This window comes from Polyodon spathula, chromosome 4, assembly GCF_017654505.1.
Source record: "Polyodon spathula isolate WHYD16114869_AA chromosome 4, ASM1765450v1, whole genome shotgun sequence".
NCBI classification, from domain to species: Eukaryota; Metazoa; Chordata; class Actinopteri; order Acipenseriformes; family Polyodontidae; genus Polyodon; species Polyodon spathula.
In genome coordinates this window covers 17,607,675-17,630,402 of record NC_054537.1, presented here as the reverse complement: position 1 = coordinate 17,630,402, position 22,728 = coordinate 17,607,675, and the positions used below count along the sequence as shown (strand labels likewise).

Sequence of the window (22,728 nt, the reverse complement as noted above, 5' to 3'; positions counted from 1 at the left end):
TTGTAGTATTAAAAGGTAATGACAGGACAGGATGAGTAAAATAATTTATAATTACAGTATTTATAACTCATAATACTTTACTGTACGTGTATCGTTGCTTTTACAGGTAGTCAGTCCTGTAAATCTGGAATGCCCTGATCGGATGGAGATAGTATTGTTATGACCCTTTGAGAAAATATCATAGAAGTGCTTGAAATAACAAACAAGGTTTACTGGAAGAGAAGAGAAAGGAAAATTAGCAACAAAATCCATGTCATTAATATAAGAATGTTCTTGGTACTGCTGTTCAAGCAGAGTACTGAGAGCCATGATGTTGGCTGCCATGAATAGCTCTATGAGTGTTAATCTACATGCTGGTTGGTCCAGCTTCAGACTAAGCTAGACTGTAAAAGTTCAAATGTGCACACATTTAACAAAAATGTAAATACCTAATTGCACATTGTTTAAGTATTTAGCTAAACTTGTACTGTAATGTTAGCGATGCATCTAAGCCAGCTTAAAGCTGTAGGTTTTTTGCAGTATGTCCTCCTGACACAACATTGTTTATCTCAGGTTTCCAGATGGCACTGTGCCTGTTTGGTTCCCACTCACCTACTGTAGCAGATTTAAAAAAAATATATATATATTATCATGGGGAAAACCCATGAGTAGATAGCACTTGTTGACATTCGACCTCCTTACCGGCTGCAGCAGGATTGGCTGTGGCTCTGGTTGTCGTGGATGTACAGTGGTGAAGGAGCCTTTCTAAAAGTGGGGGGCCAAGGTCTGGGGCGAAGAAATGAATTCAAAACTATTTTTCTAGCTATACAATCGGCCATTTTTGAAAAACGGAATTTGGTATTCCCAAGAATGGAACAATTGGTAGCCCTAAATATGGTTACAATTGAAGGCAGTGCAGATGCCAGTGTTTTATGCAGTAGTATAAAGCAATTTTATGCAGGCCACCAGTTATCTATGATAACAACCGATAGGGCTACATAGGATCAGCGGATGATTCAAAATCAGAGGCAGAGCCAAAATAAAAGTCTTGTTAAATTTAAGTAAATTGTACAATTGTTGAGGTACTTGTGTTGGAATATTGTTTCAAAATTGTATAATGCAACAAAAATATGTTAAAAAAGGTTAATGCGTGGCCGAAGGTTTCTCACTGATAATTGACCCTTTCTCAGTCAAAACAGCAAGTTTCTCATTATCTAAAAAGCTTAGAGGGAACGCTGGTGTTCACACATCAACAATAAGCTGGTCTCTACACAAAGCTGGCCTGTGGAGTGGTCAATGTGGAGACGTCAATGTGGAGACGTTTGTGTAGATTCTACATGTAAAGTCTAATTTGAAAGCGTCGTGAAAACTTTGCAGGGAGGTGAATACTTCTGCAAACCACTGTGTGTGTGTGTGTGTGTGTGTGTGTGTATATATATATATACACATACACACACCCTATGTATGTATGTATAAACCACCCAGTCAGTATAACAGAGAAGTTTTATGGTGCCAAACTATAAGGCACATTATTTTTCTTTTGCACAACAAATCTAATTAACAAAGCTTATTTAACAGATATGGAAGCTTCACATAAATTAAATTATGCGGTGGCAATGACATCATAGTGTTGCACTGTTTAATTATAAAGCCTGCATGCTTTTTTTTTCTTTTAATTTAATGGATTACCTTTAAGCTTGCATGTAAGTCAAGCCGTGCAGAAAGTTGATTATCGTATTGCTCGCTTGTTGAATGCTGTTGGTGTTTCTTTTTGCTAATGGGATTGTTTTTTACCTTTACCAGTAGCCAGAGCACCAGCACAGTGAGATTTAAGGTCAGAAACTGTCTGAAACTGTCTCAAAGGTCTGAATGAAAGGTATTAGATTGTAATCAAATAGTAATGGATGTGGTGATATGAGATATGACTGAGTAATACATTTCCAGCTACAAATGGAATATACAATAAAATAATACACAATGAGACTCCCCCAGGGCATCAATGAAATGTGTTCTCACTAACCTTGCGACTGGCCCGAATCTCGATCTGCAGACAATGCAACATTTCAGAAAGGATGTTGAATCTAAAAACATTTTGGACAGATTTTACATTTATTTTTATGTATTTTTTCATAACCTTGATTTTTTGTTGAAAGTTGTGAAATTTAAACTTTACAGTTTTATTAGACATAAAACATCAGCCTTATTTTCATGTCTTCTAAAACCATTTTGGGGTTCTAATTTGCATAATACATGTTAGCCACATTCATGTATTTGATTTTGTATTTCAATCTGTTGCAGTCTGAAATAATTATCTGTAATAAATAAACCCAAGAAATATTATAAACTATTTATGAATATGTATGTCTTACATTATATTGCTTTCCATCTCCATGTGCATACTTAATCTTGGGGTTAGGATTAGATATGAGGCTTTTTATATTGAGAATTTAAAAAGTAGTGTTTATGTCTTGGAAACTGAGTTGTTAGGGTATCAAACATTATTGAAATGAAGAATTAAGTTGGATAGTATCAACAGTAGGTTCAGCATTTAGTAATACAGTATAGGTGAAAAACAAAAAGTAACGCACAGACTAAATTTGAAGTATTGTTTCTTTGGTTTTATTCCAATCCTTAAACTTAAACCATAATGAATAAAACAATTGGGACAAAACTAATTTGGTTGCAGGAAGGAGCAGATACGTGATTGCATTTCCCTGATAAAGGGGACACAGTAGAGACTGCCTCTGTGTACCTAGTTTTAAAATGTTATAGACCCCCTGCAGAAACACGAAACACACTACATTACCCTTGGTGTGTCCGTGTTCCCTACATCACAGCAGGGTTTCTTTCAACATATTCCTGCTAGTTTTCATATTTTTTTTTAATACATAAATAAACTAGGGAATTTTTTTTTTTCAATTTTACTTGGGAACATTTGTAAAGAAATAGAGGTGTTATCTTTTAAACATTGCAATGTATTCAGTTCATCCTTCCTCCTGCAGCAATGCTGATACTCTGCTTGAAATGAGTGGAGTTTTGTAAGAACAGAAAACCGGCATTGTTTCAGGTACCGGTAGGAGCATGATCTGGATACACTGCAATCCTTAGAAGACATGCTTATTCCTCTTGGTGAATGCTAATGTATAGTTAATGTATAACCTATGATGTTTGATTAAAAATGTAGCGAGTCAGCAATACTGTACTTTTAAAAATACAACAGTGAGATATGAACAACATTGGGCACAGCAAAGGTAACAAAGCCTGTTTATTGAAATCTTTGCAGAGAGTTCTGTAACCTACTGTATCTAGAGACCCATTTGTTTTAAGTGGTTTCTTACTGTTTTTTTCTACTGGTAAAATGATTTTATTCCTCATTGAAAATTCACATTTGCACTTGCTTTAAATTAGGCTGCTTGTACTTCAATATTCCTTTGAGTGTACATTATCAAAGTGGAGCTTTGAGACAAGTAAATACTGGCAAGGACAAGCATTCCTAGAGCAGGAAACATAGGAGATGATATTTAGGTTTGAAAACAGCAAGATTTTGTGTTTAAAAAAAAAAAAAAAAAAAAAATCTGTAGCACTTTACTAGTACTGTGTGTTGATGATTTTTATAAGTGATTAGTAACAGTCAAGAGAATGGAAAAGAAGAATGGATCTGCTCATTCTGACCCCTTGAGCTCAACAGGGTAAAGCTCTATGTCCTTATTGAAGAATTGTACCAATAAGGCACGTTGTAGCATATGATTGACATCACACAGTAAGGAAAGTTAGATGTTGCAACAGCAGTCTGAATGTTCAACAGATATATTGCCTGCCACCTGCCCTAGGATTTCAATATCTTTTGTAGGCTCACAAAATAATCCTGGTTTTCAATGTTGGTACAGCACACCACAGGACAAGCATCGGCAGACACATACGTTTACACTGACTGCCCAAAAAAATGTGTGCAATATGTAACAGAAGTGCTACAGTGACCTAAATTACAGTAACCTTTAACACACACCTGTTATGTGGTCCGTCCAGGTCATTAATGCACCAGGAGCTATGTGGTCCATCCAGGTCACTAAGGCCAGTTACTGTAACTGCAGGAAGAAAAACACATTGCTAGTAAATTTACCACTAATTTGTTTGCTGATTAGAGAAACCATGGCATGCTATAACTGCAACTATAAAGACTCTCAGTGTAGTAAACATTTTATAAATGTTAAATGTGAATGCATATTTTCTGAAGAGAATTTCAAACTGTAGCAAGTAGCAGTTTCAAACTGCAGCAAGTAGTACAGTTCTGTAGCCAAATATTAACAATTGACAACTATAAACGTTGCATCCTAGAAAATCGGGAATTGCCTGTGGTAGGGGAGAGCATGTGGAATAGCTTGGTTGGATGTCAGGGAACGGACGGTCTCTCAAACTTTCAAGGAGGGTCTCTGGGGATCCACACGTTTGTATAAGGTGCTTTTTTTTGTCAAGTTCATACATTAGTTATTGACCTTGGAATATTTATTTGATGATATTGATTTCAGGAGTTACTGCAGCGAGTGAAGACAACTTCACAGAGTCTATGTGCAGTAACAATAGTTTTGTGTATTTTTTTCTCTTCTGGGGAGAAAAAAATGAAAACTTTTCAAAATCTCTCAAGAACTCGTTTGCAAAAGAAGAAGAAACCCATTACAGTAGGCTCTCTTGTGTCATTTTGTGAAGGAATATGAAAACCTTCACTTGGAAAGAGCACTTAGGCTTTTATTTAAAGATAGATCTGAATTGCTCTCGATCCACACGGTTTCTCAAACAAAACTGTTTCTTTTCTTCTAGGTGGAATCCTTTTTATGCATTATTATGTTTTTTTTGTCCAAATATAAAAAAAACTCCTACATTTATGCTGATCTGATGCTACTGGAGTGCACCTGAAAAAAAACTGACATTAACTCTTTACACAGCTACTGTAATTAGCTTGCAAAATACACAGGAAAGCAAAATAATTAACCTAAGTTTTACACAGTCAGCTACAAGACAGTGAAAGTCTAAATTGCTAAAATGACACCAGTCTTCAAAACATACAGATACAGTGCATAAATAAATTATGCAAAAACAAGACACACAACAGAGGTGAGCTCCCTCTGATAATAGTTCTACTAGTCTGTGACTCACAAAGCTCACAATAATAATAACACTCTTCTACAATGCAAAATCTTATTGTGCTGATAATTGCTATTTAGTGTCATAATCGGTATTGAAACATTTGTCCGCGGTGTCATCAAGAGAACCGTCATTGCAGGTAACATGAGTTAATACTCACATACGCCAGCTGAAATGAACAGAACTTTGGCAAATTGGAGGTACAGAATAAAAAATACAAATATCCAGTAAATCTATAGTAGGCTACCCTACTTGCCAACATTTTCTGCTAGATAATGTTAATAATAATAATCATAATGAATATCTGAATCCGAATTGCATGGGGATAGTGCAAGGCTTTCGCCAGTAGCATAATGTTATATTTTTGTGCTGTTGTGGATCCTGTATATCGGTAGTCTATATGAGTTCAACACATTCCTCAGTAGATGTTAATCCATCTGGGATTTTTGTAACTATGGAATTTCTTATTGTCTTTCAACTGATGTGATGTGAAGCCCAATATTTGTCCTTTTGAAAAATTCATAGAACAGATTTTTTTTTTTCCCCCCATGGTTTTTCTTTCATGTGAAACTAATCGTATCTGTGACTTAGTTTTAAGATATTTTATTTCAACTCCATACATAGTCAGTAAAACCTGGTGCTGATGTCAGTAGCCCGCAGCAATACTATAGGAGACCACTGGCACAAATTCCCAGAGGTGCTAATTTAATATACATTTTACTGTACAAAATATCAAAATAATAAAAGCATAAAGGATAAAAATATCTTTCTATGCTTTGCAAAGGGCTTATTATTATTATTATTATTATTATTATTATTTTATTATTATTATTATTATTATTATTATTATTATTATTATTTTGCAAAGGCTGTGTTTTTTTTTTTTTTTTTTTTTTTTTTACTTTTTGTAACCAGTATTTTCTTAAGAATGAAACGAATATTTACACACTTACAATTATTTAAATTTATAAATTATTCATATAAAATTTATATAGGAATTATTTATTTATTCGGTATAATGAATGACTTCTCCAGAGATTTGGTAACATATTATTATATTATTATTTATATATATTATTATATATTATTATTATTATTAATAATTTAAAATTTCAATTTGGTCAAAGTAGTTTGCCAGAGCTCATCAAACGATTCGATGAAAGTCGTCTAACGTCAAGAAGCATTTCTTAAATCAATATCGTCTCTCTAACGATATCCAATGTAGTGTTATAGGTTACATCACAAATGGGATCTTCACTGCTGAAGAATCATGACCATGTATGGTATGGCTTTCAAACTTGCTCCCATGTAAATCCTTACTTTTTGGTCAATTTGCGCTGCTTTTAGTATGCAAATGCGATTTACCCACCCTTTTTAGCTGTACCATATTTTGGCCATGTACTTCCAATAGCGTGAGGAATGTATGTGATGTGTACACACTAAGTCACATTCTCACGAAAATAAAGAGAGAATTTAGAGTTTTTAAACAGCTTGTAAACCCAGACAATGTCAATACCTCACCTCCTCTTGTGTTTAGTTGCATCCTGGTTTGGTTTTGTTCGGCAGCCCTCTGTTAAATTTTATGGTATACTCTGAGAATAATTTGTAGACAAAAAGGTACCTGTATCTTATAATAATTAAGGGAGAGGGATTTTAGTTTCTAGACCTAATGTACTGACCTTAATTTGCAGTTGCTTCCATATATGCTAAAAGTTCTCATCTGCTTGTTGTTTGAGTTGTAAACAAGAAAGAGTTTTTTTTTTTTTTTCATTTTATGTATATACCTCATACGGTTCATCATTTGCAAATTCTCACCTGCGATCTGGCACAAATTAACCCCGATTATACTCCTGTTGATGATTCATGGAGTTCTAAAACAATATTAGTGGAACTCTACAGTTCAATGCTGCTACCATGGAAACCTAGTTGTTGACCCCAAGTTGTAATAGAAAACATGTCTAAGAAAAGAAAGCCAGAATGATTTCAATAGAGTTTCTTGTATTTGCAGCACACCAATAGAGAATGATAAATGCATAGTCACAGAACAAGTAAAAAGATTGAATTTAATCTTCACCATATCAGAGTACCATATTGTAGTGTCGGGTCCTGCAGAACTTATGAATGGGATGTTTTGGTGCTGCATTGATCTGCTGGGGAGTGGGATTTGCTTGTAAATAGTTGTATGCTGTGTTCACTTTCAGTACGTGTTGTGCATCTGTCTGTGTAGCTGCTGCAGCCTGGTTCCAACCAGGTCCGCTCTTTCCCGCCTGCTGACTCCTATATGATGCAGCCTGAGTGCTGTTTGGAGAGTGTGTGCTGAGAGAGTGGCAGCGAGTAGAGCTATATTCTGTAATCCATTTCACTACTTGCTTTTCAAACCAATTGCACTTTTAAGCGCTAGCCCCAGCCCACAGCTAGTGCAATAAACGGCAGTTACAAACGCCAAAAATCCTGTTGCAGTCTCTTTCTTCCCGCTGAAACCACAGCAACCAGTTTTGTGTAGATGTCATTTCGAAAATCACTTCATAACTCTATAACAGATAATATGCTATTTTTTTTTTTATTTTTTATTGATACCCATCCCGATAATATAATAACTTGAATCTATTTTTTGTTGAACGGTGGGGATTCGGGCAGGGGTTCCGTTTGATTTTAAAGCATTTAAAATTCGAAGTACAGTGTTGTACTACTGCGAGTTCATAGTTTGAAGGTTTATGAAAGATGCTTTTTAAGGAAAGTAATACTCTGATCTTAGCTGTTAAACAGAGTTTAAACTTACCTTTTTTCAACAAGTTTCTGTGGTTATTTCAGTCATAAGGATCATGGTAAACACTTGACCCTTTGTAAACGCCCGGGAGCAGCTGGAATTGGTGGAGGATCGAATATGGTCACAGACTCGGTTGAGATCAATCCCTGCGACAACTGGAAATAAGGCATAAAGGTTCATGCAAGTCTCTTTAGTGGTTTCATCTTTAAAGGTAAAACCAGTAAATGATTAAATATGGGTTTTAATGGCCAACATGTCTGCTGTATTTAAATTAATTGAACTATGGCCATCAAATAAACAACTCCTCTGTTTGTGATATCAGTTAAAATTTTATTTTAAAAAAATGTTTTAGCACTAGCACTCAACAGATTGCCATCTGTACTCCTGGCCACATGTTTGCCCTGGGGAAGGGACCTTCGATATAACTATTCGACTGAAAGCTACAATTCTATGGATGACCTTTCTTTGTTCTGCCCAAAGCTGCCGTCACTGCACATTCCTGTCATGGTGACAGAGTGACATTGCAGCTGTGCAGATAGAACAATTAAGTAGCTAATTAGTGAACAATAAATAGGACTTGGCAAATTGCATTTACTCAGAAGTGACAAACAAAGCTGCGAGGAAATTGATGTACGATCACTCCTGTTGGTAAATCCTGACATAAATCAAATGTATCCTTGGCTCTTACTCATGCCTTAAAAGGCTTCACTTTTTATGAGGAGGACTGGGATGCTGCAGCTTTTCAAAGCCATTGCAAGCAGGGTCATATTCTAAAACTTTGCACCAAAATATACAACAGATGGTTTTTGTTTTGCCTAAACAATAACAGCAGAAGAGTTTGAATTTAAAGAAAAGAAACAAAAAAAACCTCTAACACAGAGAATAGGCTTTTAAAAAACAGACTTATGTTTTTGATGGGGAAATAAATAAAATAAAAATGGCACCACTTTGACCTGTGAGCTAAGATGGCCTCCACATCAGGGTCTGCAACCTTTTGGCTTCCGGATGAAAAGACCTAGCACTTCAAGAGCTGGTGTTGCTAAAAAGTATTGTGTAGAAAACATCATTTGGCGACCTTCGTAGACAAATTACAAAACATTTTATGGAAATTCAAAAGAGGAGCACCTATAGACCATTTTATAGCCATGTTTTAAGTCTTTAAACAAAGAAGTATAAAAAAGATAATATTAATGAATTAATCAATACAAATATTCATGAGGTGGGGTTGCGTCCCCTTTTAGAGATTACCGCACTTTCTAGGGAGCCGCATAGAACAGAGCTGTTATGCTGTATTTCTTGGTTTTACTTACAGCAAGTTCTATTACAGTTCCTGTATTGTCCACTACAAATTAACCTTTTCACTAATGCATTCCTTTAAGCTGTAGCAATGATACACACCATAGGGTCTTTATAGCTGGTACACTGTTGTATTCTCAGATTCCCTCAGTATGGTTCCATTGCACAGTGTCCAGTGAATATTAACTCTTTCAGTGTCTTATTTTTCATGCTCTTTTGGCAATTCCCTTGTAGATGCCTCTTTGTTAGTCCACAGCGTAGGTGTTCAAATTGACTCAAAGCTTTTATTTGAAAAACATATCTCTTCAGTGGTAAAGACAGTCGTTTTCTGCCCCCTAGGGATGCTGAGATTCTCGTTCATGCATTTGTTACGTCTCGGTTGAATTGTTGTAATGCTTTTTTTGTTAATCTTCCTGCTTGCTCTTTACATCGACTGCAAATGGTGCAGAATGCAGCAGCAAGGGTACCAGTACCAAGCATTCAGAACACATTGCTCCTGTCCTTAAGCGTTTGCATTGGCTTCCTGTCCGGTCCTGTATTTCCTTTCAAATATTATTGTTGACCTACAAGGCGCTGTACACTCCTAGTTATGTAATGGACCTTCTTAGCCCTGACATCCCTGGGAGGCAGCTTAGGTCCTCTGGATTGTTAAAATGCATGCTTCCAAAACATGTTACACTCAGAGGGTGTAGTTTTAGCTGTGCTGCTCCTTTTCTTTGGAACTCACTACCAAATTTTAAAAAAGCAAATTTAAAAAAAAACCTTGACACATTTATTCTCCACTGTATTTTCTTAACTCTTTGATTTTACTACAGTCTGAACTGTATTATATATCTCTATTTACCTATTTTATTGTATTTTTGTATTATAGAATCTAACTGATTAATTGTTATTCATGGGTGTTTTATACAGCACCTTGACCACATTATTGATACAGACCACTCACTTTCAGACAGTGCGTCCAGTGTATCATGGCGTTTGCTGTGACTTTGTTCATTTTGATTTTGTGGATGTTTTTTTTTTGTTGTATTTTTGTATTTTCCATGTGGTATTTCATCTATATAATAATCTTTCTTTCAGGGACTTTGTTCTCATTAAGAGCGAATGCATGCATTTATAATCTAAGTCAATTTCATACTGCCAGAAAATGTCTATAAGCATTGCAGTACCAACAAGACCCACATGTACATCACAAACAGATTGGAACTATTAGTAACTATATTTCAGGGGAAAACAAAAACAAAGCATGACATCAGGGTGTTCTAGAGAAGAGCAATAAGGATATATGATCGATTATAAATTAATATCAGAGTTATTAGGCTACTTCCAAAGCAGAATATTGGAGCATAAATATATATTTTTTAAAAAATTGGAGAAAGAGATCTATGGAAAGTTTATACAGTATTAAACTGCATTAAATTAATGAGAACTTTGCTTGCCAGCACACAAGGATTTCCCAGTTTTTATTTTTCCCATGGTTTTACTATGCATTAAATATTTTTTACCATGATTTGCATTGTTTTTTTTTTTTAATATACAGGGTGATTAGAAAGTTTGTTCACCACATGAGATATGGTGCGTTTCTAATCACCCTGTACTTTACAATATGCTTTGCCATGCTTTCACTATGCTTTTACTATGGGAAGCTTTTTTAAGGGACATTAAATGCTTTTTATATAATAGCTCTGAATAGGTATCTACAAACACCAAGCTAACTGGTTAACCCAGGCAACAATGATCTGGAAAATGCATTTCAACAACGCACATTTAAAACATGAACAGGTGGCAGAGATGCTAAAGTAGATAACTTTAAACATTTTAAAGTATCTAAATTTTAAAACATAATAAAAAAAAATAAAAAAAACCCTCCTCTGAGCGTGGTACTCTGTCGTCCAATAGCATCTGACATAGCTTGAGTGCTGGATCTTTATGCAGACAAAAGCGAGCCTTAACTTCCATATCCTGTAAATCCAGTCATGTAAACCAGGTCTGGATTCAGCATTATCATCTCCAGGTTTGTTTATTAATGCGCCATTTCTGATCTGAATTTGAGCAGCAAGTAGACACAGTTGTTCAGTGGTCTGATAAATGATGGACTTAAAAAGTAAGTAGCGGTATTCCGGAAAATATAGTGTTACACATCCCCATGTGCTGCTACAACTGTTTAAATAACATAACTGTAATTTTTATTTTCATTGTTAACTCCCCAACAACGTTTTACACTTATAACTTTAAAGTCTGTTTCAAAGCTGTTTTCAAAACGTCCGCTTTAGTGCATCGCTGGTGTAAGGATTATTGCTCACATTGTTAAACCGGTAACACTGCAATAACGGTCCATGATGTGATACAGAACAGAAAAGCCAGAGCATTTATATGTTTGATTTAGAGGACAGATCTCAAACCCCAGTGCACTAGAGCGGACATTTTGAAAAGCGCTTTGAAACCTACTTTAAATTTATAAGTGTAAAACGTTGTTGGGGAGTTAACAATTACAGTTACATTATTTAAACAGCTGTAGCTACAGTATCAGCAAGGCATAGATGCCATGGAAACGAATCTAAGGGGGTTGTTCAATTGCTGGGAGATTGCCGATGGCCCTACCGGCTCAGCTTGCATTATCAGATAAACATGCACATCATTTGGTTTTCTCAACTAAAGCAAGACAAGTGGTTTGTAGTAAATTACTACATTATGTCTGTCCCCTTTTTGTGTTAATACAGATTAAAGAAGTGGAATGCTCTTAATAATTTGTAGCATTTCTTTCATGTGAATTTGAAAAGCCAGCATAGTCCCAACACATTATTTATTTATTTATCTTTTTAATTAACCACAATTCAGAAAGGCAACAGCCAATATCTTAGTGTGGCTAAAGCTGATTGTAGATGGTGTTAGTAGGCAGCAGATTGACCATTACATTTAACAAAGTTGGTCTGTCACAGGTTTCTCTGATTTTGTTTTATTTTGACCCACAGAAATGACTTCAATTTGTTTTATTTTAATTGGTGAAGCGAGGACCTAAACTCTGCTTGTTTGTGTCGTGGAAGACTTGCCACATTTATATTCATTTTAAGTGACACTTCAATTTGAATGTGAAATTGAACGTTTTGTCTTCAATTTGTGTTATATCTGACGGAAAGGAAACGGTGTTGCTTACAAAATGTCAAGTGGAAAGGTCTCGTTTGGTATCAGTTTAATGTCACGGCTGACCTGCCATCGCTGAAGGTTATTTGTGTCCTCTTGTTTACAAGCAATTCATTTGGAACAAGCAGTACTGGGACGAGAGAACTTGAGCTTTTAAAACCCATTAGAGGTGCAAACAAACTGCTTAACCTTAATCTCATCATATACAATATTTTAAATAAATGAATAAATATGACAGATTTCATAGATCAGGGAAGAGTAAACCCTACATGTTTGGTATTATTGTATTGAAGCCTTTAAGGAATTGAAACTTCTAGCACTATAAATCAGGAATATGAGTAAGACTCCCATTGCAAAGCAGTTTGATCCATTTCTGGTTTTACTATGACTTTTAATAAGAAGCACCTGTACTTGTTATCTATACATGGGGGGCTAATCAAGCACATATTAAAACCTGGAACGGCTGAAACTACTCTGCAATTGGAGTCTCATTTCCATCCCTGGAAATAACAGACCACTTTCTGTGATATGTCATGCCCATACCAAGTTGCTCTTTCATTAATATTGTGTGTCCTGTTCAGGTTTAAAGCTAGGTGGAACTGTGGCATTTTTTTGTGAATAGGCAAAAAGCTCAAACATGTATAAACCTATTCAACAAGATGTTGCTTTTTTTTTGTTGTTGTTTTTTTTGTTTTGCTTTTTCTATAAATCCTCTCAGCCTTGCAAATACTCTAGATTATATTATCAAAATGTGTGTCAGGTTATCTTCTGCCAGTCCCTATCCCTCCCCTCTAGCGTGATATGGGATAAGGGAGATAAAAGCTGAGAATACCAGTGCCTCAATGGCTCTGTGAAAGATCTGTCTGTGAATTCACTGTGCCAGAGTCTCAGCGGGGTCTCATCTGAGAAGAAAGTACTCAACTGCTGAAGTGATTGTTTCTCTTACTGTGTTTTCTCTCTTCTTGCTTTCTAGCTTCCTGCCTGACTACATCAGCGGGGATTTCGATTCGATTAAACCAGAAGTCAAAGAGTTTTACAAGAATAAGGTACATTAAAAGGTGCAAAAATAAAACAATACAAATACTTACAATACAGTTAGATGTGTGTGTTGTCAAGCAACTTTAAATAGTTTTTTTTTTTTAAATACATTTATTTATAAAGATAAATCCAGCCGTTGCCCCTGAAGTGTAAATAGTGCTGTGGAAATGAGTGATGGAGATGACAGCCTAATCTAGTAATGTTACATGGGGGAGGCACACATGAATAATTGGCCTTCCAAAGAATCAGCATATCAGGAATCTAGCAGAATTGAGAACAGGTATTTCTTCTTTTTAAAAATGTAAAAGCTGTAATCTGTGAGATCCGAGTCACACACCAGTGCAACAGGGCGGAGGCTGGGTGCGAACCGTCAACCCCACGCACCAGAAGTGAGCATCTAAACCACAATGCAAAAGAACCAGGCTCAATTGCATCGAGGTTTGGGCTTTTGAGCTTTCAACCACATCTCATGTCACCGACAGGGGACTGTACAGAATCTGTAATGGCAGGGTAATACGCAACGCTGCCTGTTACACCTTATTCTATTTGAATATGATGAGTGCAAGCGAACTCAGTCTGTCTGTAATAGTACACAATAGTCATCACAGCCCTGAAGTAAAGAACATTACCAATTTCTGAAAAAACTTGCCTCAGCTTTCCAGACCTTGAGTCCAGATCCTTTTTTTTTTTTTTTTTTTTTTTTTTTCCTTTTAGGATCTGTAGTTGGTTTGTGCCTTTTCAGTTTGTTCAGGGTTTTTTTTTATTTTTTTTATTTATTCCTTATCTTGTTTGATGCCCAGCTGATTTTCAAATTGTTGGATGTTCGGTACACCAGATTGCAACTGGGATATCAATGATTACTGCCTGTGGCATTGTGTCCTGTCCCTTTGTGTATATATTTGTTTATTATTATTATTATTATTATTATTATTATTATTATTATTATTATTATTATTATTATTATTATTATTGTGATTATGACACTGATTTATGTATATATGACAATGAAAAGCCAGTGTTTATTTGTGTTTTATTATTGTGTGGCAGGTCAAACAAGGTGCCTGCCCGCCATGTTATTGTTTATATTAAATACCTTGTGAAGATGCGTCACACATCCATACTAAACCCGTGCAAAAGGTGACCGAGGAATAATACAATAATTGATAGCTGATTGATCCCTTGGTCACCACTACAAAAGAGCTGCAGTTTGGCTGCTCGAGAAAGTGTTCAGAGTGGAGAACGAGAGTGGAGACAGGAGGTACTAAAATAATAATTTAAAAACATACAATTGCTAGTATGCTGGTTTTGTAACCAGCATACTACTTGTTGCTGTTTGTTGTTTATTTGTTTGGCCAACCAGCCTTTTGTTTTGTTTTGCTTAAATCTTCTATTTGTTATTTAATAAATACTGAGCGCAGCCATTGCGACTCAGTAACACCCCTGGTCTGATGTCATCCCGCCTGTTCACACTGCCTTACAAACTGGTCAGTCTACAGTACATGTGTTGAATACAACTGCTGACAGAAAGGGAAAGACAAAGACTACCAAATTAAAATGCACAGTAGCCCAAACTGAACAAGCTGTACTGCCTTGGACTGTGAGGAGGTGTAAAAGAAGAAAAAGTTAATGTTGTTGTTATGACTTTAGATTAATAATTGGAAACACATCATTTTGCACCATCTGTGAAATTCTAACAGATGCTGATGCTAGCAGGGATGCTTAATGTAGCTAACCCCGGAAAACTGACAAAGTTGTTTATGCTGTAAACTGTGGAGTGAGTGGGAATAGAACATCAAAAATCTAACAGCTGATATGAAGTAAGTGAAGCAAGGAAAATCTTGTCTCTTAAGAATGTTATAAATATGAATAACAATAATACAGATCTGGGCTTGACAATCACACTAGCCCTACACATAGTCCTGGCTTTCAAAACTTCACTTGTTTATGTATATTGTTGAAATAACCAGGTCTCTGGGGGTTGAACAATCAGGTCCCTGGCAAATGTTCTCAGAAATGATTGCCCTTATCACAGCATGACAAAAGTCTCGCCTGAGTCTATAAGTTTACTTCGAAGAGTTCTTCATGCAGCTATCAGGGAGGAATGGTTTATTTAACATCAAGGTGCCAGATCATTTAAATAATTCACTACGTTTAAGGTAGTCCTGGAAACCAGGACTGCGTGCTGGGCTAGTGCAAGTTCCAAGCCCTGAATATCACAGTAATAATTACCCCCAAAAAAGCAAGAAAAAATATAAAAACATTAATTACCCTTTGCGCTCCCACATACACGCACACGCATGCACACACGCACGCACACGCTCGCACATACACGCACACGCACACACGCACACACACTCCTGAAATACAGTTGCAGATAGGTGGAAGCACAATCAACCAATCATTTCTAATGAAAGACTGTGCTTGTGCAAATAATTTTATTAAAACCACAAAGGGTTTTGGACTTTTAACTGTCAGTACTGGTGGTCCATTTAGAACCAGTAACCAGTAAGGTTATGATAACCCTAATTAATCTCGCTTTCAAGATTATCTGTTTGTAAAATGTCTGTTTGAAATACTTAATTGAGCCCCACCATTTTCTGTGTATAAAGAATGACATCCTGTATTTTCTTGACAAATAAAACCAACCCCCATATCACAGTATACAATTTTTTTTTGTACAAAGGAATTCACATTCAGGGATGTAAATAAGACTCCCATTACATATCAATTTGATCCTATCCTGGTTTTACTAGTTTATTGAGACACACCTGAGCTTGTTCCAGTACACTGTGGCTAATCAAGATTGTAGTAAAACCTGGAATGGGTGAGACTGCTATGCAGTAGGAGACTTATTTCCATCCCTGACATTGCAATAATCACATCTATAAACAATATAACATATGTGCCAGTTTCATTCCGTAAAAGGGAAAAGGACTCTAAACAAATGAAAAGGTATTTTATTTATTTTTTTCAGGTTGTAAATATGTTCACAACTTTATCTATTGTACAAACACCACCTTTAAAATTGGGAAAACAAGAAGTGATCTACAAATATACATACATTGAATTTTCCTATGTGGATAATAATGTATTTATTACAGAAATACTTACTTAACAGTGGCAAAGATGTTCCAGGTCTTTAAGTGAGATCATTCATGTGGGTTTGTTTCAGTTTTCTCTCTTTTCTCCCCTGATGGCCAACTAGAAATGCAAGCTTATAGAAACCGAAGATCAAGACCTAACAGACTTTACCAAGTGCCTGCGCATACTAGTAGACGAAATAAAGACTAAGGGTCTACAGGTAAATATTTACTGCTTTTATTTTGTACCATGTTCAAGCCTTTTTGTATTCTTCTTAATTATTCTTGGACAGCATGATACAGTGATGGTTTTGGTGGATTAGTTTCATTTGTGAGGACTGTCCGATGAGTGAATGCTTACATTTTTTTTTTTTTTCAAAGAGCAACAGAAAACCGATAACAATTTTGTAACCAGTCTAAACTATTTAATGTGGGGAAAGGAACACATGCAGTGTCTTTACAACTATTTGGTACATTCGTTAGCTGTGATTCCTGTTCCTTGTCAATGCAAGTTCACACTTTGTACTGATTTTCAAAACTTTTGTCAGTAGAGATGTTTGCATGCCAAAAAGGACACTACGGTACATTCAAATACAATGGACAGTGTATTCTTGTTTTATTTTATATTATTATACTTCCATTTCCTTTATCTGCAAGCTATGTAACATTATTTCACCTCCATAACTTAATGTTACTGTTGCTGAGTTGCTGCTGTATTTTTTTTAGCTATGGTTAAAGGCTATTGTTGAAGATGCTCAAATTCTATCAAAATAATTCACAAAAATGTGGGCTGCTATGTAACAAAAATAAAAAACATAACTCATTTTTCAAAAGAAAATGTAAAATATGTCTAACCCAAGGTATGCATGTTAGTTATAATCAAAAAGTCATTTGTGCACAAAAAGTTTATAGCAAGGAGCTTGCCACAAGGAAAAAACTATTTAAAAAAGAAATTTGTCTCTGAAGTAGTTCACAAAGTCACTTGGTCCAACAGAAGACAGGTGTGGCAGCAGTCTCATACAGATCTTTCAAAATAGTGAGCAGTTTAAATAAAATGAAAGGAAGTTTTAAATTAAAACTGATCTTTTATTCATGTTTGAGTAAAGAATTTGTGTACAGCACTATGCGTTTTGTGTCTTCATCAGGTTTGTTCATTTTCAGTGTGGTGAAGTAGCGTGATACATTTAAATACATTTCAACAGGTGATCATCATTTACCATTACAACACCACCACTAACACTAATTAAATTAAAAACAGGTGCTAAAAATGTCATCATGTTAAAACATCATTTATAGAGATTGACACTTCAGAGGTAATAATTACAAATGTGTAAGGTAACAAACTTGTAATTAATAATCAGCCAATCAAACTAAGCCCATAGATAATTAATATTTTAATTTTAATTTATGTTTAATCTTTTTGAAAAATGTAATTATAATTTATAAATAGGAGTTCAATTCAAGTTTCTCACTGAGTCCGTTAGGTTCAACAGAATTTAAAGTGTATCTCCAAAACACTTCCCTTCTCAAAAACTGTTTTACCATATTGTAAATTCATTGTAATGCCTATCTATTGCATAATCTATATTATTGTTTCTTATCGCTGCTTTGTGTTCTGCAATTCTGATTTTTAGATTACGTTTAGTTTGTCCCACATAAGTGAGACCACAAGGGCATTTAAGCAAGTAAACAACATGGGTCTAATTACAGTAAATAAAACTTTTTATAGGAAATTTGCATCCTGAGTATGGGTATGAAAAAAACATCATATAACAAGTGTTGGAACAGTGAACACATGTACCACATCGAAAGTTACCATGTACTTCAGATTTATTAAGCCAATTTCCAGTATCTGAAGATGTTTTGTACATAGATTAAACCGATTTATCTTTAATATTACTACTTCTTCTGAACCAGGTTTTGGTAAGGAATTAACAAAAGGATGAAGTTGAGGGTCATATTTCAGTATTTTCCCATTTTTGCATATTATTCTCTTGATATCACTGGATATATGATTAGATTCAGTTACAAATGAAACACTTTCAGGTTTATTTATGTGGCCATTTTTATTGATTGTCAGTAGCTCTTCTCGCTTTTTTTATTTCAGTTCTTTTGAGAGCTGTATCAATAACATGTGCATTGTGGCCTCTATCATGAAAGCAATCATGCATTTCCAAAGCTTTCGTTTCAAAATCTGTTTTTTTGTTACAGATACACTTAAATCTTAGAAATTGTCCATATGGTATATTTTTAATCTGATGTTTAGGATGATAGCTATCAGCTTGTAATAAAGTGTTTCTACAGTGCTGTGAAAAAGTATTTGCCCCCTGTCAGATTTTCTGCATTTTTGCATATTTTTGACATTGAATGTTATCAGATCTTCAACCAAAATCTAATATTAGATAAAAGGGACCCTGAGTGAACAAGTAACAGAAAATATTGATACTTATTTCATTTATTAAAGAAAGTTATGCAACACCCAATACCCCCGTGTGAAACCCCACCCCCCCCCCCACCCCCCCACCCCCACCCCCACCCCCTTTAGACTCAATAACTGGTTACGCCACTTTTAGCAGCAATAACTGCAATCAAACGCTTCCTGTAGTTATTAATAAGTCTCTCACAGCGCCGTGGAGGAATTTTGGCCCTCACCTTCATGCAGAACTGTTTCAACTCAGTGACATTTGTGGTTTTTCAAGCATAAACTGCTTGTTTCAGATCCTGCCACAATCTCTCAATGGGGTTTAGGTCTGGACTTTGACTAGGCTATTCCAAAACTTTAAATTTCTTGTTCTTCAACCATTCTGAAGTAGACTTACTTGTGTGTTTCAAATCATCGTCTTGCTGCATGACCCAGATGCGCTTCAGCTTCAGATGGCCTGACATTCTACTGTAGAATTCTCTGATACAGAGCAGAATTCATGGTTCCTTCAATGATGGCAAGTCGTCCAGGTCCAGATGCAGCAAATCATCCCCAAATCATGACATTACCACCACCATGCTTAACCGTTGGTATGAGGTTCTTACTGTGGAATGCAGTGTTTGGTTTTCACCAGACATAACAGGGTCCATGTTGGCCAAAAAGTTCCACTTTTGACTCATCTGTCCATAGAACATTGTTCCAGAACTCTTGAGGATCATCCAGGTGCTTTTTGGAAAACTTGAGACAAGCATTGATGTTCTTCTTGGTGAGCAGTGGTTTCTGACTTGCTACTCTGCCATGAATCCCATTTTTGCCCAGTGTCTTCTTTCTGATGGTGGAGTCATGAACACTGATCTTAGCCGAGGCGAGAGAGTCCTGCAGATCCCTGGATGTTGTTCTAAAAACAGCCAGATAGATGTATCTAAAATAGCAGCACCCTTAGTTTCCGTAGATACGTCAGGTTCACCACAAACACCATTACTTTAAAAAAAATAACAAAATACAAAAGCCAATCTAGCCCACCAAATTCCCTCTACACTATAAATCGTAGCTTTGAATTCGGTATGGCTTGCAGGGTTTACACTGCGCGATTTTTGCAATCGGGAGACGCAGCGCCACTCACACTTACCGATTTGAGCTACGATTTCTCACTGTAGATCGGGGATTGCAAGCTACACACACTACGCGAGATATCTTGACGCAGACTGCGCCTATTTTCATTGCAGAATAGTAGACATCATTCAGGAGAATCGTGGACTCAAGCGAGGAGGCGATTGCTGTTGTCTGTGCATTGTTTTGCAAAGAAAAAATAAGAAAGCGCAGAGAAGATCCATTTGGACACACAATTGGCTTAATAGACGTGGCCAGTACTGACTGAAGATGCAACTCGAGTCGAGAAGGATCCAAAATAATAAAATCTAATCTGTTCAAAAAGTGCAACACTCGCTCGTAGTACAAAATGTTTATTAGATTAAAAGATTGGCGTGGGAGATTGGGCGTCAAACGATCTTCATCAGAATACCAAATTGTAATTAATAATTTGAAGACTTTTAAACTAAAAAATATTTTGTTCTACGAGCGAGTGTTGTGCTTTTGAACAGACTAGAATACAACTTTAATAGTAGGCTACTATAAGTTTGTTATAGGTTTAAATGTACAACAGCACAATTTACATTCTCTACATATATCTCCTCACACATACAGACGCACATCCCTCCTCGTATTTTGATTAAATTAGTAATACAAGCATACAGTAGGGGTTTGAAAGGGATATCGACTACGAGTGACTGTAGAAATTGATTACCAGGAGAGCACACACTACCGCACACAGTATCTGCTTTGGCGTTAACAAGTTATTATTTACTTACCAGGTACCTTCATGAGCGATCATGATAGGAAATGTCACTTATGTCAAAGAAGTGAACAACCTTTCAGTTCGTCACTATTGTTGCTAGCTTGTCCTATTGGCTGCTGACAGCATTCGTCAAGAAATCTGCCCGTAGCCCCTCACACACTTCACAAATTGCTTTGTCGGGGACAAAAGTTTTTTGACATGTTAAAAATTTGTCGGGACGTCGTAAGAACATCGGGAGATCGCAGAAGCTATTAATGGGGCACTGTAGACCTTCTCACGCTTATCGGCCATTTTGTCCTCGACAACCTCATTTTGTCCCAGATTTTAAGAAATTAGTCGCTGACTCCTCAGCTAATTGGCGAGCAGCAAAAATCGTACAGTGTAAGCGCGGCATTTTCAAGAATGTATAACAAATTTCTTTTTTTTTTTTTTTTGGTCCCATCACCTGTTGTGTATTAAATGTCAAGAACCTTCTTAAATAAGCTAACATGATGAGAAGCATTTTTTTTTTGTTGTTGTTTTTGTTTGTTTTTTTTAAACTGATTTTGACAGATTCACAATTCAAATAATAATTGCTACAACGAATGATCATTTGTGGAGTTCAAATTAATATAAAAATAACTTCTAGCAAGGGAGTTTTTAAAACAGTAACTGTCTTGTTGGTTATATTGACGTTCTGTTTTAGGTTTATTTTCCCATACTGAATTCAAAAAAATGTGCTGTCATCTATGTAGAAAGTTTTCGCACAGAAGCAATTGATAGGTGTAACAAGGTCACAAAAATTACCAACAGAATGGCCCATTTCCTTCACTGCATGGTTTCACTGAATGCTACCCAGCTTCGCTGTGAGGAATACAAAGAAGCATAAAAGAATAACAAAAGACCTACAGTGAATTAAGAGGGGAGGAAATCCATAGTCGGCATACCTTGTTCTTGTATAATGTAATGGAAAAAGTGTGTTGCGTTTGTTGCAATTTTATTTCCAACTGTGTATTAAAATGGGGAGGTATATTTTGTATGCTTTTGGTGATTCAGATTCTCCTATTTCCACGTATACCCAAGGAGAGGCTGGCCTGCTTTTTTTAATGTCTCTTGTCAACATTTTGATCACTGTGGGCAATTTCAGCGCAACTAGGACAGGGTCACCATGCTGTATTTAAAACTACCTTAAGACGAGCACAAAGACGCAGATGAAAAACTTGTTTGTTTCAACTGCAATGTTATTAGCATGCAACCATTTTGCTGGCACAAGACACTTTCATTTGAAACACACCAAACGTATTTTGTCATGTTTTTTTTTCATTAACGACATTGAAAATACATGTTTTTATTTATTTAATTTTTTTTGGTGTAACCACAACATATTTTATTCCGTCTGGCATACCAGCACCTGTAGGTGAAATTTCCATAAACAGGCCTTTGTTTTGTCATAAACGTTAAATACAGAACTACGTTACTCACTCAACAGGGTACAGACAGGGGCTCTTTAATGGGAAACAAAGGCTATAATTGAACATATTTGTAAGGCTATTGCGAAACTCCTATTGAGAGCCGTGGGATGTTGAGCATTTGCTCAGTGAGAAAAATAGGAAAGAAGCAAGCATTAAAAAAGACTGATACAGTGTATTATGTAGGAGGGGTTTATGGAAGCCGTGCTGAACTTGGTGAACTCTCTGCACTCCTAATGAAATGAAATAAGCTTACAGTACACTTTCCAAATGTATTGGAATCTGCCTGGTGATAGGGAGGCAATTTGCTGTCAGGGGGAGCTCTAAACTGTGAATTTCCATACCTAAATTAAAATACCAGAGAGTATGTTCTCTTGGAAACTGATTCAATGTCAGTAGCTGTAAATATCTCACTAGAACCCGCCTTCAGCAGACCTACAGACTCATTCTGGTTGTATGACTAAAACCAAGATTTAGTAAAAAATTTTTTAAAGAAATATGTTTAAAAAAAACAAAAAACTCAGCAAGTTCATTATAACTGCGTAAATCCCTTGCCATAATTA

The 22,728-nt window shown here is 36.0% G+C and overlaps 1 protein-coding gene across 3 annotated transcripts in view; it reads left to right on the top strand.

Moving 5' to 3' along the window:
• LOC121314248 (thiamin pyrophosphokinase 1-like) overlaps positions 1-22,728 on the top strand; it is a 122,912-nt gene that overhangs the window by 59,789 nt on the left and 40,395 nt on the right. For all 3 annotated transcript variants that reach the window (XM_041247297.1, XM_041247296.1, XM_041247298.1), the window contains exons 5-6: positions 13,296-13,368; positions 16,566-16,661. In XM_041247297.1, coding sequence (XP_041103231.1) covers positions 13,296-13,368; positions 16,566-16,661 — 169 coding nt within the window. The remainder of the gene's footprint in view (positions 1-13,295; positions 13,369-16,565; positions 16,662-22,728) is intronic.